General features: G+C 41.6%; 2 protein-coding genes across 9 annotated transcripts in view; one reads left to right on the forward strand and one right to left on the reverse strand.

Moving 5' to 3' along the window:
- celsr2 (cadherin, EGF LAG seven-pass G-type receptor 2) overlaps nucleotides 1-2,395 on the forward strand; it is a 325,531-nt gene extending 323,136 nt beyond the window's left edge. For 3 of the 5 annotated variants that reach the window (XM_078242272.1, XM_078242274.1, XM_078242277.1), the window contains one exon: nucleotides 1-1,560. In XM_078242272.1, coding sequence (XP_078098398.1) covers nucleotides 1-25 — 25 coding nt within the window. In that variant the 3' untranslated portion in view covers nucleotides 26-1,560. The other 2 variants (XM_078242273.1, XM_078242276.1) reach the window with 2 other exon arrangements.
- LOC144511871 (uncharacterized) lies at nucleotides 2,134-20,137 on the reverse strand. 4 transcript variants are annotated; one of them, XM_078242279.1, is made up of 9 exons: nucleotides 19,834-19,869; nucleotides 15,975-16,042; nucleotides 13,788-13,845; nucleotides 10,460-10,517; nucleotides 9,281-9,884; nucleotides 8,797-8,953; nucleotides 7,902-8,243; nucleotides 7,482-7,575; nucleotides 2,134-4,507 (listed from the first exon to the last, which is right to left on the reverse strand). In XM_078242279.1, the coding sequence occupies exons 2-9, from the start codon at nucleotides 15,978-15,980 to the stop codon at nucleotides 4,504-4,506; spliced, it is 1,323 nt and encodes a 440-aa protein (XP_078098405.1). In that variant the 5' UTR covers nucleotides 15,981-16,042; nucleotides 19,834-19,869; the 3' UTR covers nucleotides 2,134-4,503. The 4 variants fall into 4 exon arrangements, with proteins under 4 accessions (XP_078098405.1, XP_078098404.1, XP_078098406.1 ...); XM_078242278.1 differs by having other exon boundaries at nucleotides 8,797-8,956; XM_078242280.1 differs by lacking the exon at nucleotides 13,788-13,845 and having other exon boundaries at nucleotides 8,797-8,956; nucleotides 19,864-20,137.
- Nucleotides 20,138-26,190: the final 6,053 nt, after the last annotated feature.

Here is a 26,190-nt window from a genome sequence, read left to right on the forward strand (position 1 = left end):
TAGCAGTGATGAGACCTCGATATGACTTCTCATGTCAACACAGGACACGGTGGATTGCTAAAGCTGCGATGGTGTCACTTTGCTTACTCCAGGCAGCACTGGTGTGACTTGTTGTGCCTTGTCCCAAGGTACAGAGCTGCACATAAGCAAACACTCTAATGTGGAAAGGAAAGAAACTGCCGTCATCCGAAGTGCGCATCTGGAAGAAGTGACTTGTTATTGTCAGTGCCAAATCATGTTGAGACGCTGTTCTGTTTGCACAGTGCTGTGGATAATGTGGGTGCTTGGAGACTACAATAATCAAAACGCACCCAGACATACTTTGGAGCAGTGAGGAAAGAGCACAGAGCAACTAAAATTCAAAGAAGCAGCTTTAGAGCTTCAGAATTCCATGTTCTCAAACAATGTGCAGAAGAATGGAAGACTTAAAGCTTCAGGGAATTTATTGTAACTACTGTTTATATGATAATTTGTGATATGGTTCATGTTTATAGCCCTGTGTCGAAAACTCCCCTAGACAATCTCGACCACAAGCTTATTTGACCCTTTGACTGTCCCAGCTGTAGCTTATAAGAGACATACATTATATGAATATCAATTGCCTTACAATAAGGTAACAAAACATGTAACTATGGCCATCTTAAGTTTAAACCTACAGGTTTTTTTTTTGATGTGCAAAGTAAAACATTTAATTATGTTAAATTAAGCAAAGGTTTTGCTGCACTGAAGACTTGGCTTTTTTGTTTTATCAATCATATTCAATACAATGGTAATTGATCAAGTATTTTTTACAGAAACACAATTATTTTGGTACTGCTTAGGAATTGATGTTTGGTGGAGCGAAAACACTACTTGGCCTGCTTTATTTGGTAATGATAGATCTTTACAATCCAAAAATCCAGTTTGGTTTTTTTTTTAAATGGGTGTTGTATTTTTTTAAAATGCTATTGAGTTTGTCTTTGGGAAATAATATTTGTCACAGGTTGAGCACCTGACAGGCCCTTTTAATTAGCTCTCACCATGAGCGGGCTGTCTGCTGCAACTAGACAAATACAAGCCGGTAAACTTTAACCACATTCACCACATGTCGGGTAAAGAAAATTGCCTTTAGCCACATGGCCTTCATGCTCCAGCTACAGTGGAGTTGTCTTCAGACCAATGCCTACTTAAACATTTTTTTTTACAAGACAGTTGTTTGTAGATATTTTGATATAATTTGTAAGTTGTCTTGAGAGAAAATGTGTGCTGTACATGCTTTTCTGTTCGAAGTTAACATAGTCCTTAAAAGAAAAGTGAGTAGGAAATCCAGGATATTTTATTTAAAGAATGCTGCTCATTTTTTCTGTTAATATGATGTTTGTCGATATTGTATAGATTCAATGTTTTGACCGAGCGCAAAAGCTTCCATTATTTTATCTGAAGTTGATTTTTCCATTCTTGTCATCATCACATAAGACGTGAAAACTAAATGCTTTCTAACAGTGAATTGTACAGTGAATTCCTTAATGTACATACTGTAGGTTTTTAAATAAATGTAGCTGAAACAGATACAGTAACCTGAAATTGGCAATGGTATGGCAGATTATTTTGCCCAGAATGTTTTCTTCCCTGATTTAGGATAATGTTACTATTTCAGTACAATTTGAGTTATCTCATTCCTTTTTCGTATTTTTCCAATATGTTCTTAGATGTACAATTACTAATATTGATGTTGAAACAATCACATCTCTGCTGTTTTCTTGCAGCTTTTAATGGGAAATAAATATGAGTACTTCTGCCTCTTAAGCAGATCGTGAACCTGATCGCCACTGAAATGAGAATCTGGCAGTTCTCTTGAGACCATCATAAAGCATAGGACTGGGAAACACTACAGTTCATTGCAGTGTGTAATTTTGCAACTGCGCTTGTTATTTTCAAGTTGCCTTTAGCCACAAGAGTGAATTCTTTCTCTGCCCATTCATAAGCAAGCATTAACAATTCCAAATGTCTTGGTATCATATTTGTAAGATTGACTACATTTTGTCGTCTCACTGGAGCATCTATAGGTTCTCAGTTTGCCAGGGATACCAGCAGGATGTAGTGTTTGCGTAATGGAGCATCACATTTTTGCCTCATGTTTACAACAGTGGGAGAGTGCTTGTCAAAGAAAGAAAAACTAGTTGACTTCCCATGCCAATTGTAGCCAAAAAACAGCTGTCCTGACCTCACTCTGCACGCCATTTAATAAGGTCAAAGTTACAAATGAAAGAACCACAACTATTTGCTTATAAAATGCATTTAATATTAGATTTTTAATAAAACATGTTTGATGAGGTTTTATTTCACAATGAACTACACTCTGTTCCTTAATACTAAAATAGAAGTAAAAAGTTTATTAAAACTGTGTCTTAACTTTACAAGGACCATTCTCAGATTTGTTTTTGAGATATCGAAGTATCTTACACTTTCAGAATATAGCAGGAATTATTTTAGCATGTGTATGAATGTCCATGAATCAGGACATAGGACAGAAAGTCAACCACTGGGCCAAACAAAGAAAAAGTAGCAGACTCTGTTCCCTGATGAACATTAATGAACCAGTTGAGTTCTATGGTGTCCAACAGCATTCACTTTGTTTTGCTTGTACGAGCCCACAAATTTCAAAATTTGAATTCAATTTTCAACTTGATGTGATTTTCTAATCCTGTACCATAAGAACACAAGAAATAGGAGCAGGAATAGACCATATGGCCCAGCAAAAGTACTCCACCAGTCAATACAAGCATGGCTTCAACTCCACTTTCCCATTTGCTCCTCATATCCCTCGATTCCCAAAGAGACCAAAAATCTATTTCAGCCTTAAATGTATTCAATGATGGAGCATCCAATCTTCATGCAAATAGAATTACAAAGAAGCAGAATCTCGAGTGAAATAATGTATCCAAATTTCTGACCTAAATGATCAGCCCCTTATCCTGAGGTCACATCTTTTAGATTCCCTAACTATCAGAGACAATTTCTCAGCTTCTACCCTATTAAACCACTTCAGGATTACAACAAGGTTGCCATATTTTTCTAAACACCAGAGAATCCAATAAGCCTATCATTAGGCAACCTCTCATCCCAGGGACCCATTTTAGTGAACTTTTGCTGTACCACCACTAATGCTGTATATCCTTCCTCAAATATGGAGACCAAAACTCTTTGTAGCAAGAGGCTTTATTCCTGTACTCCAATCCCATTTACATTCCTAATTGCTTGCTGTACCTGCATACTTCCTGCATTCTTTGTAGGAGCACATCCAAGTTTTTTTGAATATATACATTTACAAGTTTCACACCTTTTAAAAATATTTTGCTTTTCTATTATGATTGGTGAATAACTTCACACTTCTCTACATTATATTCCATCTGCCATCTAGTTTCTATTCACTTAATCTACCTATATCTCTGCAACCTGTATCTTCCCCACAGTTTACTTTTTTCACCTAGATTTGTATCAGCAAAATGTAGATATTACTGTTCATATATAACTCAAGCCCGAGCACTGGTCCTTGCAGCATTACACTAAATCACAGCCTGCCAACTTGAAAGTGCCTTGTTTATGCCCACTCTTTGCTTTTTGTCCATTAACTAATCATCTATCCATAATATATTACCCCCAACTCCACGAACCCTTATCTTTGCCGATTAACCTTCTGCGTGACACCTTCTCGAATGCCTTTTGAAACTCCAGCTATATTACATCTACTGGTTCCCATTTATCTACCTGACTAATCATATCCTCAAAGCAAATTGAAGAAATTTGTCAAACAGGATTTCCCTTTCGTAAAGCCATCTTGACTTGTTCTAATCACACTATATTTTTCCAAGTGAATTGTTAGACTTCCTCGATAACAAATTCCAGCATTTTCCCAACAACTGATTGCCTCAGTCTTTCTTTCTCCCTCTTTTTGAAAAGCGATGTAACACTTGCTAAATTTCCAATCTGATAGGACCAGTCCCGAATCCAAGGAATCTTGGAAAATCATTAGCTGCAGAGATGGATTTACAGCCCTAGGGCGTAAGGCATCAGTGAGTTGTCAGATTTTAATCCCTTAAAACAAATGGGTATAATCTCAGACTTTACAAATACATTTTCTCTGGCCTCCAAATGGTCCCACTACTATCATTGAAGTTGCAGTCAAGCCAAAAGTTTAAAGTTGGAGCTTTAAAGTACATTGTCACAATTTAGAATTTGTGATAGCACAAAAATCATCAGAAGGTTAAGATTTCCAAACAAGCAAGGCTGTCACTTTTCATCTGAAGTTTGTGGAATATCAAGAGAAAGCTTTGAAACTTAGTTCTACAACCCATGAAATTTTATCTACTTTAAATTTACCACCTTGTAAACCGATAGCGTTCAGTCCTTTCTGCATGCACATCATTTCCCTTGAGGAAGACCACAACATAACACAGTTCTCATGTACACAGGTTGGTTAGAAGAAAAATTCAGATTCAGTATTTGTTGAATCCTGAAAGAAAATCATCTGAAAAAGAAAGGAAGGTTTAATTTAGAAACTACGTAGAGACAAAGCTACACACAATCATATTTAAAACGTATTGTTTCATAGAATATAAAAACAGCAATGCTGCCTATATTCACAGAATGTTTAGTATTTACACTAAAGTAAAGTTTATTTATTAGTCACAAATAGGCTTACATTAACACTGCAATGAAGTTACTGTGAAAATCCGGCAAGGAAATTTTAAATAAGCTACATACTTTAATGATGAACTTTACATTAGGTTTTGGTCTTTATTAATTTATGCCATTTCTACTATGCTTAGAATACATTATATACAGCAAGAGGGAAAAGCAAACCTTTTAATGTTGAATTTTTGTTTGAGGTAGTAGTTAGCTTAAAACAATCCCAATCTCCCCTTGTTGGTAAATTACTCCCTCTACTTCGTGTTTTCTGTTTAAAATGTCACCTTAATTGTTTATGAATTTCATCCTTCTATGCTTGTGGAGAAATTTAAAATAGTCCAAGCAACTTCCTGAGACCAGTTCTTTGAGAGTTAAATTTGCAGCATATTTATTAGTCATAGCTCATCCCATGAGCAGCAATTAGATTACACCAGATGAAGGAACAGGACGTGTTTTGCATTGAATATTCCATTTTGGTTTGTTTCTTAAAAAAATGTTTGAACCAATTGGATAAGTATAAACACCCCACCCCATTAACAGTATAAGGTGTTACACAGTATAATGTGGACAAACATTCTAGCAGAAAGTACTGGATTATAAAAGTTCAATTTTTTGTAAATCTTGCTCATGCAATTGTATCACTGCATATTTCTAAAAATGTATGAGGAAATTCAATGGTAAAATGATGGTACAATAAAAATAAGAACTTGCCTTTACACTTGGTGCTACATAGCCAACTGCTGTAATGCAAGAAAATTAGAAGTCTCACAACACCAAGTTAAAGTCCAACAGGTTTATTTGGTATCACCAGCTTTCGGAGCACTGCTCCTTCATCAGGAGCAGTGCTCCAAAAGCTTGTGATACCAAATAAACCTGTTGGACTTTAACCTGGTGTTGTGAGACCTCTTACTGTGCCCACCTCAGTCCAATGCTGGCACCTCCACATCATGGCAAGGAAATTAAGACAGCCAATTTGTACAGAACATGGTCCCACAAGACTCCAGTACTGCACTGAAGCATCAGAGTCCTCAAGTGTCTGGAGCAGCACTTGAACCCACAACTTTGGTTCAATGATAATACTCATCTGAGTCAAAGCTAACACCTGAACCATTCAGTATATTACCATGCACATCAAGTTAGGATCCACAATCAAGACATGAAAGATGGTTTCAAAATTGTGGTATTACACAAGTAACTGGCAAGTTTACGTGAAGCTATACTTTTACATGAAATGCTAGACTGAACATCATAGTACAGAAGAACAAATGACAATGTGATGGATACAATAATTTTATTGCAAATACAAAAATCAAAATGCTAAGTGATGTGAAAATAGTTCAGTAAAATGAATGCAAACTTAAAAACGGTAATCTGTATTTAGGTGTGGTCCACAATGGTAGAATGAAAATCACCCCAGCCCATATACTAGGAATTATGTAACACAAGCATGCAAGGCTGCCCCTTTCCGAGAGGTGGAAAAATGAAAATGGAAAATGCCGGAAAGGGTTTGTGCTTATGTAACAAAGGTAAGCTAGCCCTCCATATATTTCCCCATTTGCCTGTAACCACAGCTTCTTCCAATACCACGTCACTATTGTCCAGCTGGGTGGAACACCACTTGCCAAAATTCATTCTTAAACTATTCAACCATATCCAAAGAATTGCCTGCAATGGTTTCTCTGCCTGCTCCTGCACCATTACATCTGATGCTCAAAGAGCTATATTTGCTTCCCTTTTTTTCCCCTCAACTATTCCCTGCATTTTGCTTTCATCTCAAAATACAATGCCAGTTTCCACATGTATCCCAACAATACTCAGATTTATAATGCCACATCTCTCAACTCCTCCACTGTCTCAAATTTGTCATTCTGATTGTTCAATTGGATGAGCAAATATATCCCCCACGTAAATATTGGAAAGACTAAAGCCATTGTCCTCAGTCTTTGCCACAAACCCCATTCCCTTGTGACTAACTCTCAAAACTTCGGTTTCACCTTTGACCCCAGGGCTGTGCTGCCAACCATCTGTGTTTATATTCACTAAGGCCACCTATTCCCACATCTGCCCCTACCTCATAGACCATTTGCTGCTCCAAACCTCACCCATGCCTTTGTTACTTTGGACTTGACTGTATTAAAGGCACTCCTGGTTAGTACCCAATGTTCTACTCTCCATAAATGTGAAGGCATCCAAAATTTTCTGGCCATGTCCTAACGTGCACCACGTCCCATTAATTCATCACCCCTTTGCTCATTGACCTATACTGATTCTTAGCCAAACAATACTTGAGGTCTTGCCCCTCCCCGTCTCCGCAATTTCCTCCAGCTCTACAGTCCTCCAAGATAACTGTATTCCTACAATTTTGGCTTGTTGTCCAACCCAGATTTTAATTGCATCATCATCTGTAGCTTGTCTTCAGCTGGAAAGACAGGGACTCAAACCCCACCCCACCACATTTTGGGACTTCTTGTTGATGGTCCGTGCAGTGAATTGTCCATTGTCAGGGGGATTAGCTAAGGTAAATGCATAGGGTTGTGGGGATAGGGCCTGGGTGGGATTGCGGTCGGTGCAGATTCAATGGTCCAAATGGCCTCCTTCTGCATTATAGGATTCTATGATTCTAATAGATCTGTCTTTTCAGTTTCATTACTTTCTGTGGGTCCCTTGCTGTGTGCAAATCAGCTTGTGTGTATGCATACAGAATAGCACAGATTTTAAAGTAATTTGTATTAAGCAAAGCAATTGGAGGACGTTTCTCAGATATGATTTCATAAAATTCATTGTACTTTATTAAGCTATTGAGGAAACAATACCTTTTTACATTACTTGAAGTCGATTTCTTGGGCAGAGGCTTATTTTGGATTGCTGAAGCACTTATAGTGGAATTCAGATGCTTAGTTGAAGTAACTAAAACAGAAAAGCAATTGACAATAAGATGTGATAAAATGGCTAAGTACAGCAGGAGCACATACAGAAACAATAGTGTTTTCTCTTTCCTTCTCAGAGTTCATGATGCTCACTGCTATTGGATTTACAGTGCTTTAACATTAAACTTTAATACACGACTTGCACCTGGAAGTTCATCCAGAAATTGAGAAAAACCTTTACAAGAGCTGGCAATATATAGTGAAGCAGAAATCTGAACACTATGCCACTAGATAAACTTGCCTTATTGAAGATTGAAATTGCCTTGTGGGGAAGTGGTAGAAATTGTCCCACAAATAAAAATTCACCTGTGGTTTTGAGTTGCCTTTCTGATCCCTTTCCTTTAAGCGGAGCGGAACTGGTCCTTTCGCTTTTGCTCCCTGTGTGAATGGATGTGACAGATCCAGGTCTCAAATGACTTCCAGGAGTAAGCAGCTTGCTTGGTGGTTGTACTCGATTGCAGATCTCAGTGCTAGTAGCTCGGTCAGCACTTGGAAGTGGCTTCAGGTTGGTGTCAGTCGAGAGTTTAAAAGAGATTGATGAATTAGGTATCTTGCTCTCTGATATCATCGGTGCTTTTTCTTTACCTTGTTTGTTGTGATACACTATACTCTTTCCAGAGGGATTTACCGGGTTGTTGAATGATGCACCTTTAACAAAAATAAAAACCATCACATTTTCCTCCCTCCTCTAGTTGCCTGGGTGCAAGTCACATAGCGGGCTTTATCATTTAATTCCACTTTAAAGCCTTTTGTTACCATACAATAGACAACTGCAAAATCAAGTCAACATAAAAGAACCAATATACAAATGGCAATAATACGACCATAAGATATAGGCACAAGTTAGGCCATTCAGCCCATCGTGTCTGCTCCATCATTCGATCATGGCTGATATGTTTCTCAACCCCATTTCTCTCTGCTTTCCCCATAACCTTTGATCCCCATACCAATCAAGAACCTATCTATCTCTGATTAAATACACTCAATGAACTGGTCTCCAAAGCCTTCTGTGGCAATTAATTCCATAGATTCATCACCCTCTGGCTGAAGAAATTCCTCATTTCAGTTCTAATGAATGAAATTACATCAGCTTGACCGAATGGTGTAAACATTTTTCTGGGTGTGCTTAAACGTTGGCATATCATAATTTTTTAAAGCATAATAACAAATATAAAAGTACTAAACTGCTTCATGTACCTACTTTTGGTTTGCTTTAGATTCCTTGTTGAGGACAAGGGTGCATGCAGTGAATCCTTTTTAGGATTCTGGTAGGGTTTGGTTGGAGATATTGAATGCAGGTTTCCTTTCCTGTTTAAACCAGATGGAAGTTTCAAACCAGATGGTCTGGAAAGCACTGACTGCTACAAACAAGGAAAAAATAATTCAGATGCATTTATGAAAATAGAGTGGAAAGAAATGGGAAAATTTGCATACTTTCCAGCAATCAAATGATATTTTGCTTAAACGAGTAATAAGGCAACAAGAATGAATGCTAAGAGAACAAATGTTTAGTTGGTAGAGCTAGTTTGTTATTTTGGGAAATGAATTAAAGTGCAAACTAATTTCCAATTGAAGGCACAGCATGATTAGTAGCAGTTAATATTTTAGCAATTCTACCATTATCAAGTGCATAACTAGTTATTTTTGTATCTAATTTAAGCGCAAAACTAAGTGAAATATAGCACCTTCTTAACAGCAGCTTGCTTGCTTTCTGTAGATAGGTTACCTTCCTTTGATTGTATTCGTTTGTCAGCGATTACTCGTTCAGACTCACTGGGCAACTTTGTTCTGCAGTTGGCAATTTGAGGTTCATTAAGGTGTGATTCTTCAGTGTTAGCGATTGGACTGTTTTCATTTACAACCTGAAGATTCACAGAAGGAAGAAGAGCTTTATTTGGACTGTCCAACACAAAAAATGTATCTCGCCTTGGACTTCGAGGGCTTTTCTTACACGTTCTTTCATCTTGTAAAAGTCTGATTTTGGCTTTGGATTCTTTTTCTGATTTTAATCGGTCAGTGTCACTTCTGCCCTCTCTCCTCTGTATTTTTGCATTTTCCTTTTCCTTCAAAGCACATTTTTCAAACTGATTTGCCAGACGATTTGCTTCCTTCACTATTTCTACAAGTTTTTCTGCACTGAGGGGACTCCACTTCAACACGCTTTCGTTTGTTTTCTGCTGGTTTCCATTATTACTGTTCACATCGATTCCCATAGCAACACACCTCTCAGAGTGCCTGACTGGACCAATGAAGGCTTCTTCCGGATCGTTTTCAAGCAATGATTCTTGGCTGCATGAGCAAAACATTTTGGAGTGAATTCAGATTAAACTGAACAATTTACTTGCTCAATAATTGAAGAATTGTCCAACCCCATTAAAAAAATCATATGCTACTAATAAAGACCAAAACAGAATAAAAGGAAATAAATTGCAAGTGTTTGAGATCTTAAACAAAAACAAGATATAACAAATCAGGGAGAGTCTGAAAAAAGATATGTTCATGTTTCAGGTGTGCAATGGCAAAGACATCTGAAACATTAAGTATAGTCAATTCTCCTGAAAGGAAACGCAGCACACAGCAAACATAAACACACCTTACATAGCACTGCTCAGTGCCAGAAGAGTACAATGGGACACTTACAGAAAGTACAAGCTATATAGAAAAAAATTACAATTCAAAACTAAAAAAAAAGGTTCTGATTTGAGTTCTTGGTTTAGAAACTTCAGATGTCAATTAGAACATGGTTCAAAAACTAAACAGGCAAAAATTTATTCCCAAAGTGATAAGCACTATAAATATACTTGAAAACAAGTAATTTCTTGCTCCTTTAACAAGGTTATACTTCTTGACAAAGTCCACCTTACCTTTCAGTTGGGAAACTAATTCCAAAATCAAACGTTTCTTCAGTTATAAAGTTAACATCTAGCAGGAAAAGAAAATGTTTACTTTTGTGTTGAGTTACTGTACAAATATTACACACACCATCTTAAACACTAGAGTTTCAGAATTCAAACAATAGTCTACACTTCAAAAGTAATTCACGGTGTGAATCATTTTGACATTTCATTGTGAAAATGCACTAAACAACTTATTGCATTAGACTCAAAGAATCAGCAAGCTGACACTAGTCACTCTTTAGACAATCAATACATCCAGTAGTACACAGCAAGGTTCCAAAAAATAAAGCAAATGAATGAATTAACCAGGTAATCGGTTATTTATGACGAGAGGTAGAGGGAGGAAAACTGACACCAGGAATTCCCTGCATTTCCAGTGATGCAATAACATAATTTCTTCAATGTGTAAATGAGCATAACAGATAGGTACTCAATTTAATATCCCATTGAAAGCCAATTCAGTGCTCCATTAATTCTGCACAAAAGTGATACCCTGTACTATATCATTAAATCAAGAGTGGGACTTCAATTCACAATCTTCTGCCTCAGGGGTGAAATTATAACCAGCTAAGTTCACACTCAGCCTAGGGAGGAAACAGCTGATAACCCAGTTTTGTTTATTCATTCTTGGGATATGGCTGTTGCTGACAACAGTAAGAAGTCTCTCAACACCAGGTTAAAGTCCAACAGGTTTATTTGATAGCACGAGCTTTCGGAGCGCTGCTCCTTCTTCAGGTGAAAGTGGAACACTCACCTGAAGAAGGAGCAATGCTCCAAAAGCTTGTGCTACTAAATAAACCTGTTGGACTTTAACCTGGTGTTGTGAGACTTCTTACTGTGCTTACCCCAGTCCAACACCGGCATCTCCACATCGTTGCTGACAAGGCCAGCATTTATTACCCATTCTCAATTGCCCTTCGGGAGGTAATGAAAGGTTGCCTTTTTAAACTGCTGCAGTCTACATAGTAAAGATACTCCAAGAGCATTGCTAAATAGGGAATCCATAGATGCTTCAGTGCATTTTGAATCATTCTATGGACAGCATCAGGGTTCAAATTGCTTACGTACCCTCAAGGCTACAAAAATACCAAGAGTTCATCACTATTGCTACACTACGTGCAATTGTTGATCTGTTATTCCCGGATACTTGTAAACCAGAAGAATGTAAATGGAACAAATTATACATGACCAGGAGTTAAGACTAGTACAGTGATATAAACACTAAATGGGCTAATTCAATTCCATAATTGATTAGCATAATGAGAACACCAAACTTCCAAATAATAAATGCTATTGGAGGGACAACAAAATGAGCAGTATTGAGGGGGTATTCCAGAAGGCAAAACTACTGCCTATGGTGGTGTGAAAATGATGGTGGAGCACACAAAAGTTCATAGTCATAAGAACAGAGTTTGTTGAGCTGGAGGAGATTACATAAGTAGACCAGGGTGAAGTTACAAAAAAAAATAAACAGAGGAAAAATTTAAATTTGAGGTGTTGTCAGGGAACTAAGAGCCAATGTAGATTAGCAAACATACAATGTTGCGAATATCTGGATGTGTAATGTTTAGTTTTGGGAATGCAAGATAAATGAAAACATCTGATTGAGAAATTGACCAAAAATCCCAAAGAGCAATTCAAACAGACGTGCAGTAATTACAGTTTAAAGTGCTAGAAGGGAGAAAATTAAAACAATGGATCCATCTTTGAGCTTTTGGTAGGGACAGGGGATATACAGTTATTTCATAAGACCATAAGATATAGGAGCAGAATTAGGCCACTCGGCTCATCCAATCATGGCTGATAATTTTTCTCATCCCCATTCTCCTGCCTTTTTCCCAGAACTCCTGATCCCCTTATTAATCAAGAATCTATCTATCTCTGTCTTAAAAGACACTCAATGACCTGGCCTCCACAGCCTTCTGTGGCAAAGAGTTCCACAGATTCACCACTCTGTGGCTGAAGAAATTCCTCCTCATCTGTTTTAAAGAATTGCCCCTTTAGCTTGAGGTTGTGCCCTCTGGTTCTAGGTTTTCCTACTAGTGGAAACATCCTCTCCACGTCCACTCTATCCAGGCCTCGCAGTACCCTGTAAGTTTCAATAAGATCTCTTATTCTTCTAAACTCCAACGAGTACAGACCCAGAGTCCTCACATGACAAGTTCTTCATTCCAGGGATCATTCTTGTGAACCTCCTCTGGATCCTTTCCAAGGCCAGCACATCCTTCCTTAAATACAGGGCTGAAAACTGCTCACAATACTCCAAATAGGGTCTGACCAGAACCGTACATAGCCTCAGAAGTACATCCTTGCTCTTGTATTCTAGCTCTCTCGACATGAATGCTAACACTGCATTTGCCTTCCTAACTGCCGACTGAACCTGCACGTTAACCTTAAGAGAATCCGGAACAAGGACCCCCAAATTTAAATTAAATTTATTAATTTTAATAAAGGAATTTGATTATTCATGTAATTCCCAGATCAAAGAGCACCTTTGTTAGCAAGGGCACTCCTTAGTGGAACAAGGGAGCCTAGAGAGGGTGTTAACTCTAATAGAGGTATAAATTATTAAATGTAGGTCCCAATATCAATGGCATTTTGAAGGCAAAAGAAAATTGGTTTAAATTTCTGCTTTGTTCCATTTAAGGGGCTTGAAAGCACACTGTGACCTTTACACTCCAACAGTGGGAGAGAACACCCACCTGGAGTGAGATACAGCCAGAATGAGTGTGGGTCTCAGGAATTTGGAGCTGAGTGGAACTTTCCATGCAGACGGTAAGAGGTGCTTTTTTCCCCTTGTTTTCTAACTTTAAAATCTTCAGAGTAGTCTTGCCCTGTTGCAATAGTAGAGGACACATGGTAGAGAGCTGACTGGTAAGTAGTGGATACGGTCAGGTAAGTCTTTAATATTTTTATCAGAGGTCTTTTTGTGGTTTATAGTTTGTAATGGTTATATTCAGTAGTAACGAGGACCAAGAAGGAAGAGCCCTAGAGAATTGGATATAATCTGATATCAAGCATCTTTTAAAGGGTTAATTTAAAGGGGTAAGTCATGGCATGAGATCTCCATGTTGTGGTGTGCTCCTCGTGCTCCATGTGGGAAGCCAGGAACATTTCCAGTGCCAGCACGTGTGCAGGAACTGTCTCCAGTTGCAGCTCCTGGAAGCCCGGGTTTTGGAGATAGAGCAGTGGCTGAGGACACTAGGGCATCCATGAGGCGGAGAGTATTGTGGATAGCAAGGGTGGTGATCACACCACAGTCTAAGATTCTGCAGGCAGGAAGGGAATGGGTTACCACCAGGCAGAGCAAGAAGGTGAGGCAGGCAGTGCAGGAATCTCCTGTGAATATTCCCCTGAAAAACAGATATAACATTTTGGATACTGTTGAAGTGGTTGAAATAATGAAATGAAAGGTGCAGCTGAACATTTTATTGCTAGATGGGCCAAGGTATGGACAGAAGTGATGTAATTAATGTAGGTGGAGATAAAGTGTTTTTTGTAATTGGTAATAAACAGATTAGAAGGGCTAAAAGGGGACATGAGAAGACTTTGGCGGATAGGGTTAAAGAGAATCCTAAGGCGTTCTATAGGTATGTCAAGAACAGAAGGTTGGTTAGGGCAAGTTTAGGGCCAGTTATAGATGGCAGAGGGAAGTTATGTGTGGAACCGGAGGAGATTGGTGAAGCATTGAACCAATATTTCTCTTCGGTGTTCACGCAAGGGGACATGAATATAGCTGAGGAGGACACTGGGTTGCAAGGGAGTAGAATAGACAGTATTACAGTTGATAAGGAGGATGTGCAGGATATTCTGGAGGGTCTGAAAATAGATAAATCCCCTGGTCCGGATGGGATTTATCCAAGGATTCTCTGGGAGGCAAGAGAAGTGATTGCAGAGCCTCTGGCTCTGATCTTCAGGTCGTCGTTGGCCTCTGGTATAGTACCAGAAGATTGGAGGTTAGCGAATGTTGTCCCATTGTTTAAGAAGGGGAACAGAGACTTCCCCGGGAATTATAGACCGGTGAGTCTCACTTCTGTTGTCGGCAAGATGTTGGAAAAAATTATAAGGGATAGGATTTATAGTTATTTGGAGAGTAATGAATTGATAGGTGATAGTCAGCATGGTTTTGTGGCAGGTAGGTCGTGCCTTACTAACCTTATTGAGTTTTTTGAGAAAGTGACCAAGGAGGTGGATGGGGGCAAGGCAGTGGACGTGGTATATATGGATTTTAGTAAGGCGTTTGATAAGGTTCACCATGGTAGGCTTCTGCAGAAAATGCAGATGTATGGGATTGGGGGTGATCTAGGAAATTGGATCAGGAATTGGCTAGCGGATAGGAAACAGAGGGTGGTGGTTGATAGTAAATATTCATCATGGAGTGCGGTTACAAGTGGTGTACCTCAGGGATCTGTTTTGGGGCCACTGCTGTTTGTAATATTTATTAATGATCTGGATGAGGGTATAGTTGGGTGGATTAGCAAATTTGCTGATGACACCAAAGTCGGTGGTGTGGTAGACAGTGAGGAAGGGTGTCGTAGTTTGCAGGAAGACTTAGACAGGTTGCAAAGTTGGGCCGAGAGGTGGCGGATGGAGTTTAATGCGGAGAAGTGTGAGGTAATTCACTTTGGTAGGAATAACAGATGTGTTGAGTATAGGGCTAACGGGAGGACTTTGAATAGTGTGGAGGAGCAGAGGGATCTAGGTGTATGTGTGCATAGATCCCTGAAAGTTGGGAATCAAGTAGATAAGGTTGTTAAGAAGGCATATGGTGTCTTGGCGTTTATTGGTAGGGGGATTGAATTTAGGAGTCGTAGCGTTATGTTGCAACTGTACACAACTCTGGTGCGGCCGCACTTGGAGTACTGTGTGCAGTTCTGGTCCCCACATTACAGGAAGGATGTGGAGGCTTTGGAGAGGGTGCAGAGGAGGTTTACCAGGATGTTGCCTGGTATGGAGGGGAGATCCTATGAGGAGAGGCTGAGGGATTTGGGATTGTTTTCGCTGGAAAGGCGGCGGCTAAGAGGGGATCTTATTGAAACATATAAGATGATTAGAGGTTTAGATAGGGTGGATAGTGATAGCCTTTTTCCTCTGATGGAGAAATCCAGCACGAGGGGGCATGGCTTTAAATTGAGGGGGGGTAGTTATAGAACCGATGTCAGGGGTAGGTTCTTTACCCAGAGGGTGGTGAGGGATTGGAATGCCCTGCCAGCATCAGTAGTAAATGCGCCTAGTTTGGGGGCGTTTAAGAGATCCGTAGATAGGTTCATGGACGAAAAGAAATTGGTTTAGGTTGGAGGGTCACAGTTTTTTTTTTTAACTGGTCGGTGCAACATCGTGGGCCGAAGGGCCTGTTCTGCGCTGTAATGTTCTATGTTCTATGTTCTATGATTGGAAACTCAGTTCAGAACTGAAGAGGATGCTTCAGTTACAACAAATCTGGTTCAACCCAAGACCGCAAACGTGTAAATGTCACAATTACCATCATCAGTTGGCAGATTCATTCTCGGCTTCAAACAGAGTTCACGGTCAATTCAATAAATGCTTTCGCTGAAAAAGAAAAACCTGTTAGGCTAATACAAGTGAAAACAAATTTTATGTTGATTGACTTAAGAAAAGCTTTGAGCCACTCCATCAGTCAGTATAAAACTATTTTTTGATTTCCAAAAAGATCGAGAATTAATTATTGTTCAAAATTAAAATAAGGTACCATGCAGAGAAGTTTCTTTCTTTAAATGTGTTATGCAAATCTCCCTGCTGTTTCAGCCTATGGTGAGGACAGTACACTCACCAAATCAACTCACTGTTCCAAGCTAATGTAAGTTCAAAACTGCTGTCTCGCTGCCACTTCTGCATTTGAAGTAGCATGTGACCAGTCAGATCTAACTCCATGGTAAAACAATGGCAGTTTTACACCATGATTCATTTTCAAACCAGAGTTTAACTTCAAGAGTTCATGTATCTTGCAAGATAAAAATTTGTTTAATGGATGTTCTGCAAGATCTTAAGTTTTCATTATCACATCAAAAACACAACTTTGATTGATGCATACAAAAGTTCCATAAAATGTACATGTTTAATGGCTCAACTTGGTTTCAGCATCTTTGAAAAAATTTCACTGCCCTGCAAGATAATGGGTCAAAGCAAAACCTGCATACGCAGCCAAACTAGTTTCATATCATATGTACAATGTAAATATTGTGTACACTGTACATATAATAATGTACATGATTGGACACTCAGACTCACTGGTCATCAAAGACTGGGACATTTCTAAGCAGCAGCCTTTAAAAGAACCTTTGAAGTGACTTAGAGAAGGACCAGCAATTACTACTTTCAAATTTGCTGCCACAATTCACAGGCTTCACTAAAATTGTATGCCCAGAATTCAGAAAGCACTTGATTATATCTCCTTGGTGTCAATATGGAGCCACAATAGCTGTTGCGATCTTCACATCATATAGGTTTTTCAGAAAGCCCATTGCTAACCATAAAAATGGAAAACATTGCAGATACCAAAAATATAAAATATAAACAGGCTACACTAGAAACACAGCATCAGTATAGAGGAAAACACAGTTAATCATTTTTTAAAGTAAAGTTTATTTATTAGTCACTTACATTAACATTAGGCTTACATTAACACTGCAATGCAGCTACTGTGAAAATCCTCTAGTCGCCTGTTTGGGTCAATGCACCTAACCAGCACGTCTTTTAGACTGTGGGAGGAAACCGGAGCACCCGGAGGAAACACACGCAGACACAGGGAAAACGTGCAAACTCCACACAGAGTGACCCAAGCCAGGAATCGAACCCGGTTCCCTGGCGCTGTGAAGCAGCAGTGCTAACCACTGTGCTACCGTGCTGCCCACTGTCATTTACACTGATGTTCTAGAATGCTCATTTCAAATCACAAAAAGGAAATATGACAGATGTCAAAATATAAACGGGAAATTCTGTAAATATTCAACACCAGCAGAAAGAGAAACACAGGGTTAACTCAAGGTCAATAATCTTAGGTTAAAGTTCAACTGTTTCTGCACAGAATCACACCCGAGGTTTTGTAGCATATTTATGGATTTTGTTTTGGCGGGGGGGGGGGGGGGGGGGGGGGGGCAGAAAGAAGGGATTAAATTTCAAACTCATGTTATCAGGAAAAGAATGAACAATGTAACCAAGGTGTGTCTGCAAATTGGCCTCCCAGGAGACACAGGTGCTGGAATTCTACCACCCTGCCGGCCACGGGAATAGGAGCAGGCAAGGGGCGGAGAATGGCAAGGTCCATTGACCTTGGGCGGGATTTCTGGTCTCGGGTTGAGCAAGGCCATAAAATCCTGCCAGGGACTCTCTGCAGCTTCTGATAGGGTTATAATGGATTACTATCCTCTGGATGCATACAAGGTCAAAAGAGAGAGCCTGGAAAATGGGGACCATTTTCTGTATCTTGGCCAGCTCCTCTTGACAAAAGCAGACATACAAAATTCACCGTCGCTTCCAAAGTGCCACCTCAGCCTTTGGACATCTTCAAAAAAAAAGTTGAGAAACAGGACCTCAAACTCAAGATTAAGGACAGGGTTTATTGGACAACAGTGATCCCTGCACTCCTTTGTACTACTTGGGCAAACTACGGAAGGCACCTCAAAGCACTGGAAAAATACAACCAAGCAGTGATTTTGCACGATCCTCCAAATCTAGTGGCACAAAAGGCAGTCCAACAGCAGCATCCTTTCCCAAGCCAACGTGCCCAACATCAGGGCTCCAATCATGCAAAACCAGCTTTGCTGGCAGGCTATTTGTATGCCAGAATCCAGAAGCAACAGCTCTACACAGCGCTCAGTCACGGCAGGAGAATCTCGGGAAAGGGCGGAAACATTTAGAGATGTCCTCAACACGTCCCTGAAGAGGTCAAACACACCCACTGACTCACAGGAGACCGTGGCTTGTGACCGATTAAAACAGAAATGGCTCATCCAGGAGGGCGCTAAATACAATAGGAGAGCGCTTTGGAGGGAGCACACAGGCGGTGAGAGTGCAACGAGCCTCCAGACAACCGATCGACATAATCCTTCAAGCACCAACCTCCAACAGATGGCGGAGTTTGCAGATTGCCCAGTGGGGTTTATCAGCCATCTCGGAACACCAAGGGAACCGGAGCAGAATCAAATCATCCTCCATTCCCACTGGGGCTGCTTAAAATAAGTTTATTTACTAGTGTCACAAGTAGGTTTATATTAACACTGCAATGAAGTTACTGTGAAAATCCCCTAGTCGCCACACTCTGGTGCCTGTTCAGGTACACTGAGGGAGAATTTAGCATGGCCAATCCACCTAATCAGTATATCTTTCGGACTGTGGGAGAAACCAGAGCACCCGGAGGAAACCCACAGACGCAGGGAGAACGTGCAGACTCCATAGACAGTGACCCCAGCTGGGAATCAGGCAGCACAGTGGTTAGCACTGCTGCCTCACAATGCCAGGGACCCGGGTTCGATTCCTCCCACAGTCCGAAAGTGGTTAGGTGGGTTAGCTATGCTAAATTTTTCCTCAGTGTACCCAAACAGGAGTGTGGCGACTAGAGAAAGTTCACAGTGGCTTCATTGCAGTATTAATGTAAGCCTACATGTGCAAATAAAAAAAAACTTCAAACCATGCCGCATCTAAGAGGAGTAAGAAGTCTAACAACCCCAGGTTAAAGTCCAACAGGTTTATTTGGTAGCAAACGCCACTAGCTTTCGGAGCGTGCTGCTCCTTCGTCAGGTGGAGCAGAGATCACGAGATCTCCCACTCCACCTGACGAAGGAGCAGCGCTCCAAAAGCTAGTGGCATTTGCTACCAAATAAACCTGTTGGACTTTAACCTGGTGTTGTTAGACTCCTTACTGTGTTTACCCCAGTCCAACGCCTGCATCTCCACATCGCATCTAAGAGGAAGCACAGAGCCATTGGGCAGATGGGAGAAGTGGCAGTGATGAACCTCTCGGCCAACATTCACCCCCAATGCAGGTGATGGGGAAGAGAAGTTAACCACGCCTTCTTGATGTGGAGATGCTGGCGTTGGACTGGGGTGGGCACAGTAAGAAGTCTCACCACACCAGGTTAAAGTCCAACAGGGTTTATTTGGTAGCATGAGCTTTCGGGGCACTGCTCCTTCATCAGGTGAGTGAAGGAACGACGCTCCGAAAGCTCGTACTACCAAATAAACCGGTTGCACCTTAACCTGGTGTTGTGGGACTTCTAACTGTGCCCGCGCTCCTTCACTTCACACAAAAGTCCCCCAAAGTATAAAACACACGGTCAGAACCCCGCAATCCACAACATCCGTCGCCTCAGACTGCCCCAAACCTCCTCAAGCAGCTTCTTCAGACGCTTTACCTCCACTCTGATCTTTTCCGCCTCTCCCCAATCTTGTTTATTTTCTGCCGCCGCACCAAAAAAAGGGGGCGGGGCCGGATTCAAACTGAACCCACGTGATCCCCAAAGCGCTCTTCCGATTGGTCGCAAGGCTCGAACCCCAACGGACGTTGGCAATACCGTTCAAGATTCGACCCCTTCCGTCAATGTCGACGGTTTTATTTTGCGCCCAAACCTCCGATATCTCGCGGCCGCCGTTCCGTCCCAAGAGTTTGGAGAGGCGAAATACATCTCTATTGGCTTTTCCATTGGTTGACTGGGTCAGCCGGCCGTGCGGGGTGATTGGCGAAGCGCCATGTCACTCATTCGGGTGGGCGGGGCGGTTTGAATTGTTCCGGCGCGTGCGCGGTGACGGCGGGCAGTCCTCCGGAGGAGGCAGCCCATTGGGCGCCTCTGCTCCCCCCCCCTCCAAACTGACCAATCAGAGTCCCTGCCCCGCCCACCTGTGGTGCAGCCCACGTGGGTGATGGGCAGGAGGTGCTTTGTTCATAACAACATTGCTACAGGGACAGAGCTCTTACAGAGGCAGTGTTGGCTTTATCTGCTGAGTGGCAGTGCTAATTGCACTTATTTTTATTCGTTTTTATTTTTGATTTGATTTATTATTCCCACATGTATTGGGATACAGTGAAAAGTATTGTTTCCTGCACGCTAAACGGACAAAACATACTGTTCATAAGTTGAAGTCTATTCATTAATGCACCCAAACTTTTTTCACTGGGCCACACTTTCGGAATAAAAATTTGCTTGCACCACACCGAATTTTTTATTGATAAGAAATACATTCAAAAACAAAAAAAAAACTCCTAGCAGTGCTTGATTCCCTAACATAGAACACAACTACTTTATAATATGATCATGAGACATCGTCCTCAGCATCACTTGATGCTCTTGCTCTCACTTTGGAAAAATATCTATCCATGTTTAAATGTTTCTTTTATTGTCCTTGAATCTTCCCGCCGTACCTGCCATCCTCTCACGCCAGTGTGGCGCGCCGCACCCTTTGGGAACCACTGCATTAATGTCACAAGTAGGCTTACATTAACACTGCAATGAAGTTACTGTGAAAATCCCCTAGTCACCACACTCCAGCGTCTGTTCGGGTACACTGAGAGAGAATTTAGCACGGCCAGTGCACTTAACTTGGGCTTGTACTCATTGAAATTTAGAAGAATGAGAGGGGATCTCATAGAAACATAAAATCCTGATGGGACTGGACAGGCTAAATGCGGGAAGAATGTTCTTGATGTTTGAGAAGTCCAGAACTAGGGGTCACAGTCCGAGAATAAGGGGTAAGCCATTAAAGACTGAGATGAGGAAGAACATCTTCACTCAAAGAGTTGTGAACCTGTGGAATTCTCGACCACAGAAAGCTGTTGGGGTCACTTTGTTAGATATGTTAAAAAGAGAGCTGGACATGGCCCTTGCGGCTAAAGGGAGCAAGGGGTACGGAGAGAAAGCGGGAGTGGGATACTGAAAGTGCATGATCGGCCATGATCATATTCAATGGTGGTGCAGGCTTGAAGAACTGAATGGCTTACTCCTACACATATTTTCTATGTTTCTAACCAGCACTGTGGGAGGATTACCCAGCGAAAACCCACACAGACACGGGGAGAACATGTAGACTCTGCACAGACAGTGACCCAAGTCAGGAATCAAATCCGGGTCCCTGCAGCTGTGAGGCAGCAGTGCTAACCACTGTGCCACTGTGCTGCCGCATTGTTTAATGTGTGGTCTTGCAGCAAATATTTAATATTTTACATATTGTAAAGATACATTGAAAGGATGATTTTCATAATATATTCCATTTGTAATGCCAAATCTTATATCTACTACTTTGTCTGCATTGCACGTGCATGAGTGTGTGTGTGCCTGTGTGCACAACTGTAATGAGCTTATGTTGATAAGCTTTCTGTGAACACTGATGACAGCGATTTAAATAGTTTGCACCCAAATTTATTCAGCTAATTTTTAAAGAGTTAACCCTATTTATAATGTAGGCTTCTAGGCTCTCATGGCAAAAATGATATAGAAAAAGTACATAGGATGGAAAAAAAATTTTACAAAGATGGTACCAGGATTAAGTTTATAACAATCAGGAAAAATTGGCCAGGTAAGGAGGACTGGATAAAAGCAAATTACTGCGGATGCTGGAATCTGAAACTAAGAGAGAAAACGCTCGAAACATCAGCACTTTTCTCTCCTTACAGATGCTGCCAGACCTGCTGAGATTTTCCAGCGTTTTCTCTTTTGGCCAGATAAGGAGTATTTTGTCCAGAGCAGAGAAGGCTGAGAGGTGACCTGACACAGAGATCTTTAAAATCATTAAGTTGTTCGAAGAAGTAGACATAGAAAAGATATTTCCACTTGTGGAGAAGTCCAATATTAAGGGTCATTAATATAATGTAGTTGCTAGTAATTCCTATCACATTCTATCCACACTGAAAGTAAAGAGAAAAATACAGCACTTATTGATGAGAGAATGCCTCTACACCTATGATCCTGCACTAGCCCGTCACATGGAAGCTGAGCTACATAGACTTGCAATGTCTCTCCCAATAACTTTACTTCCTCAATGTAAGGATCAGGAAAACTGGTCAAGGGGCCATGGAATCACCTCACATTAAATAACACCTCACGAGCAGTGGTTACCAAATTCTGCAATCTTGGGTCCACAGTGGCAAACAATCTGTCACTTGATGCAGAATTCAATATGTGCATAGGGAAAACCGCTGACTCACAAAACATGCATGGAATGACATGAAGCTGACTCTTCGGAGCAAGATGTTGGTTCATGTGTTCTCAGCATTTTGATGTATGGCTTTGAAACCTGTACATCTTACAGCAATCAAGAAATGCAGCTCAACAACATTCATCTTCACTATTGCAGTGTATTCTGGGCAGGTCGTGGAAGGACACAATGGGGAATGCGGCAGTCCACTGAAAGGCAAAACTCCCAAATATGTTGACATTGATCAAGTTGAGGTGCTGGCTCAGGCACATTTGGAGGATGGAAGATGGTCGCATAGCTAAGAACTTTCTGTATGGCGAGGTTGCAGGAGCCAGGTGACCCCCAGAAGAACGTTCAAAGTTCTGTGTTAAGGCAGCTTGCACACTTGACATGAAGGTTGTAAACATTGATTCTTGCACCTGGGAGACATTGGCTGACAACAGAGGAAAATAACGGCATCTCATGGAGGCCAGCATGCATCACCTCGATGATCAATCCCTACAGCAGCTTGGAAACAAATGCCAACACCGAAAACAATGATACCTGATACCAGCTTGATGGGAACATGATAGCTTTGTGCTCTTTCTATTTTCTTTTTCAATGACTTCCACTGCTCTGATGTGAATTTTCCTACAAGTAGCTGCTCCCAGTCCGCTTTGGCCAGATCCTGTCTTATCCTAATAAAATCGGCTTTCCCCTAATTCAGAACCTTAATTTAGGGGTGCATTTTTGTCCTTTTTGATAACTACCTTGAATTTTACTGAATTATGGTCACTATCACCAAAATGCTTCCCCAATGACACTTCTACCAACTGCCCGGCTTCATTCCCTAAAACTAAGTCAGGTACTGTCCCCTCCCTTGTAGGACTTTTTATGTGCTGGCTCAAGAAGCTCTCCTGGATGCACTTTAAGGTTTCCACCTCCTCTAAGCCTTTCACACTTTGCCTTCACAAATAATATTGGGGAAGTTGAAATCTTCTACTATTATTACCCTATTGATTTTATACCTCTCTGAGATTTGCTGACATATCTGCTCTTCTATCTCTCCCTGGCTGTTTGGGGGCTCAGCACTCTCAGCATTGTGATTGCCCCCTTTTCGTTTTTACGTTCCACCCATATGGCCTCAACTGAGGAGCCTGCTAAGATATCATTCCCCCTCACTGCAGTGATTGACTCCTTGATAAATATCACGACACCAACTCTTATGTTGCTCCCCCAACCCACTCCGTCTGAAGATTCCATACCCCGGAATATTGAGCTGCCAGTCTGTCCTACCCCACCTTAGCCATGAATCTGTAATAGCAATAATCTCATACTCCCATGTGTTAATCAACGCCTTCAGTTCATTGGCCGTACTCCTTGCATTAAAAGAAATGCCATCCAGCCTTGCCATATTCCCTTGTGCCTTAACATGTCCAGCTTTGCTGTGCCTTCCAGGCTGACTTGATTTTTCTTCTTCATTTAGCTGTGTATCACCCCCTGCTGTTCCTCCGCTCTGCAACCAACCCCCTGCCAAATTAGTTTAAACTACCTCCACCCCCAACCCCCCTGCCCCCCCCAACAGCAAGGTCCCGTTCCAATTCAAGCCGTCCAACTTGTACAGGTCCCTTTTTCCTCAGAAATGGGCCCAGTGATCCAGGAAACTAACGCCCTCCCTCCTGCCCTCCCTCTCTTCAGCCACATTCATCTGCTTAATCCTCCTATTCCTATATTCATTAGCGTGCGGCACTGGGAATAATCCAGAGATTTCAACCTTTTGAGGTCTTGCTTTTCAATCTGGTACCTAGCTCCCTAAATACTTGCTGCAGGACCTCATCCCTCTTTCTACCTCTGTTGTTGGTAGCAATGTGAACAATGACCTCTGGCTGTTCACCCTCCCCCTTCAGAATACCCTGCAGCCATTCAGTGACTTCCTAGACCTTGGCACCAGGGAGGCAACATACCATCCTGGAGTCACACCTGCGGCTGCAGAAATGCCTGTCTGCCCTCCTCACTATTGAGTCTCCTACTACTATTGTGCTTCCACTCTTACTCCTCCCCCAGCCACCCACAGTGTAGTGAACTTGACTGTGGCTATACTCCCAGAGCAACCGTCACTCTCACCATTTTTCAGCACAGAAAAGTAGTTCTTGAGTGAGATGCCCTCTGGGGCTTTTCTGACTACCTGCCTGTCCCCCTTCTACTGACTGTTGGTCACCCATTCACTCTTTGACTGCACTTCCTTAAGCTGTGGGGTGACTACATAGAAAGACATGTTCCACTGTGCCAATGCTCAAGCTCCGAAAACCAGGTCTCAAGCTGGTCAAATCAGTGGCACTTCCTGCAAATATAGTCTTCCAGACTGCAAAGAATGCCTAGCAATTCCCACATGTTGCAGGCCATGCAAAACATGGGACTGAGCTCCTCAGTCACCCCACTCTCCTCTAGGTGTTTCCTACTGTGACTCTTCTCTTCCTGTGCTCTTTCTTGAAGTCTCGCCTCTCTCTCCCTGCTCTTTACTGAAAGTTCTGCCTCGATCTCCCCACTCTTTATTGAAGTCTAACCTCTCTGTGCTCTCCTCTAGGTGTCCTCCTCTCACAATCTGCTCATTGACCTAACCACACCCCTTTCTACTGCTATCCTTTTCTATTAGGTCACCTCTCACAGCCCGGGGTGAATAACCGTCCTTTATCTTATGAGATTGTCCTGTATTTGAAGCCATAGTCCTGAACCCTGGGCCGAATGCTGCCAGATTGCTGGAGCCAGGTCAGACTACCAGGAGGACACCCAAAGTTCCACATCAAGGCTACTTGCACATGTGACATGAAGGCAGAAAACATTGATGCATCTGTAAGTCTCATGTATGTGCTGCGCCCGTCCTCCCCCCCGTCCCTGCAGCCTCACAGGTCTGGAAACATCGCGCCCACCCTCCCACACTCTACCCCCCCACCCACTGCACTCAACTGCCCCCCCCCCCCCACTCTAACAGACCCCATGCCTTAGTTTTCTCAGCGAAAGTTAGTCACCCTGCCCCAGCCTTCTCTATTCAGCCGACAGGATTTTCTGATCGTTATAACCTTTCAGTTCTCCATATATCCCTAAACATGTTAGATTTGATTTGATTTGATTTCTTATTATCACATGTATTGAAAAACAGTGCAAAGTATTGTTTCTTGCATGCTATACAGACAAAACATACCGTTTATAGAGTGCATAGGGAAGAAGAAGAGAGGATGCAGAATATAGTGTTACAGTTACAGATAGGGTGAAGAGCAAGATCAGCTTAATAATGGAGTGCCACAGTGGCAAGCTTTGCTGCCTCACAGCATCCGTGTTCGATTTCCGGCTTGTCTCATTGTCTGTGTGGGGTCTGCATATTCTCCCTGAGTCTGTGTGGATACCCTCTGAGTGCTCTGGCTTTTTCACACAGTCCAAAAGATGTGCTGGTTAGGTGCTTTGGCTATGCTAAATTCTCTCTCAGTGTACCTGAACAGGTGCCAGAGGGTGGCAACTAGGGGATTTTCACAATAACTTCATTGCAGTGTTAACGTAGTTTATCTTTTTTATTAGTTACA

This window comes from Mustelus asterias, chromosome 25 (genome assembly GCF_964213995.1).
Source record: "Mustelus asterias chromosome 25, sMusAst1.hap1.1, whole genome shotgun sequence".
Taxonomy (NCBI): domain Eukaryota; kingdom Metazoa; phylum Chordata; class Chondrichthyes; order Carcharhiniformes; family Triakidae; genus Mustelus; species Mustelus asterias.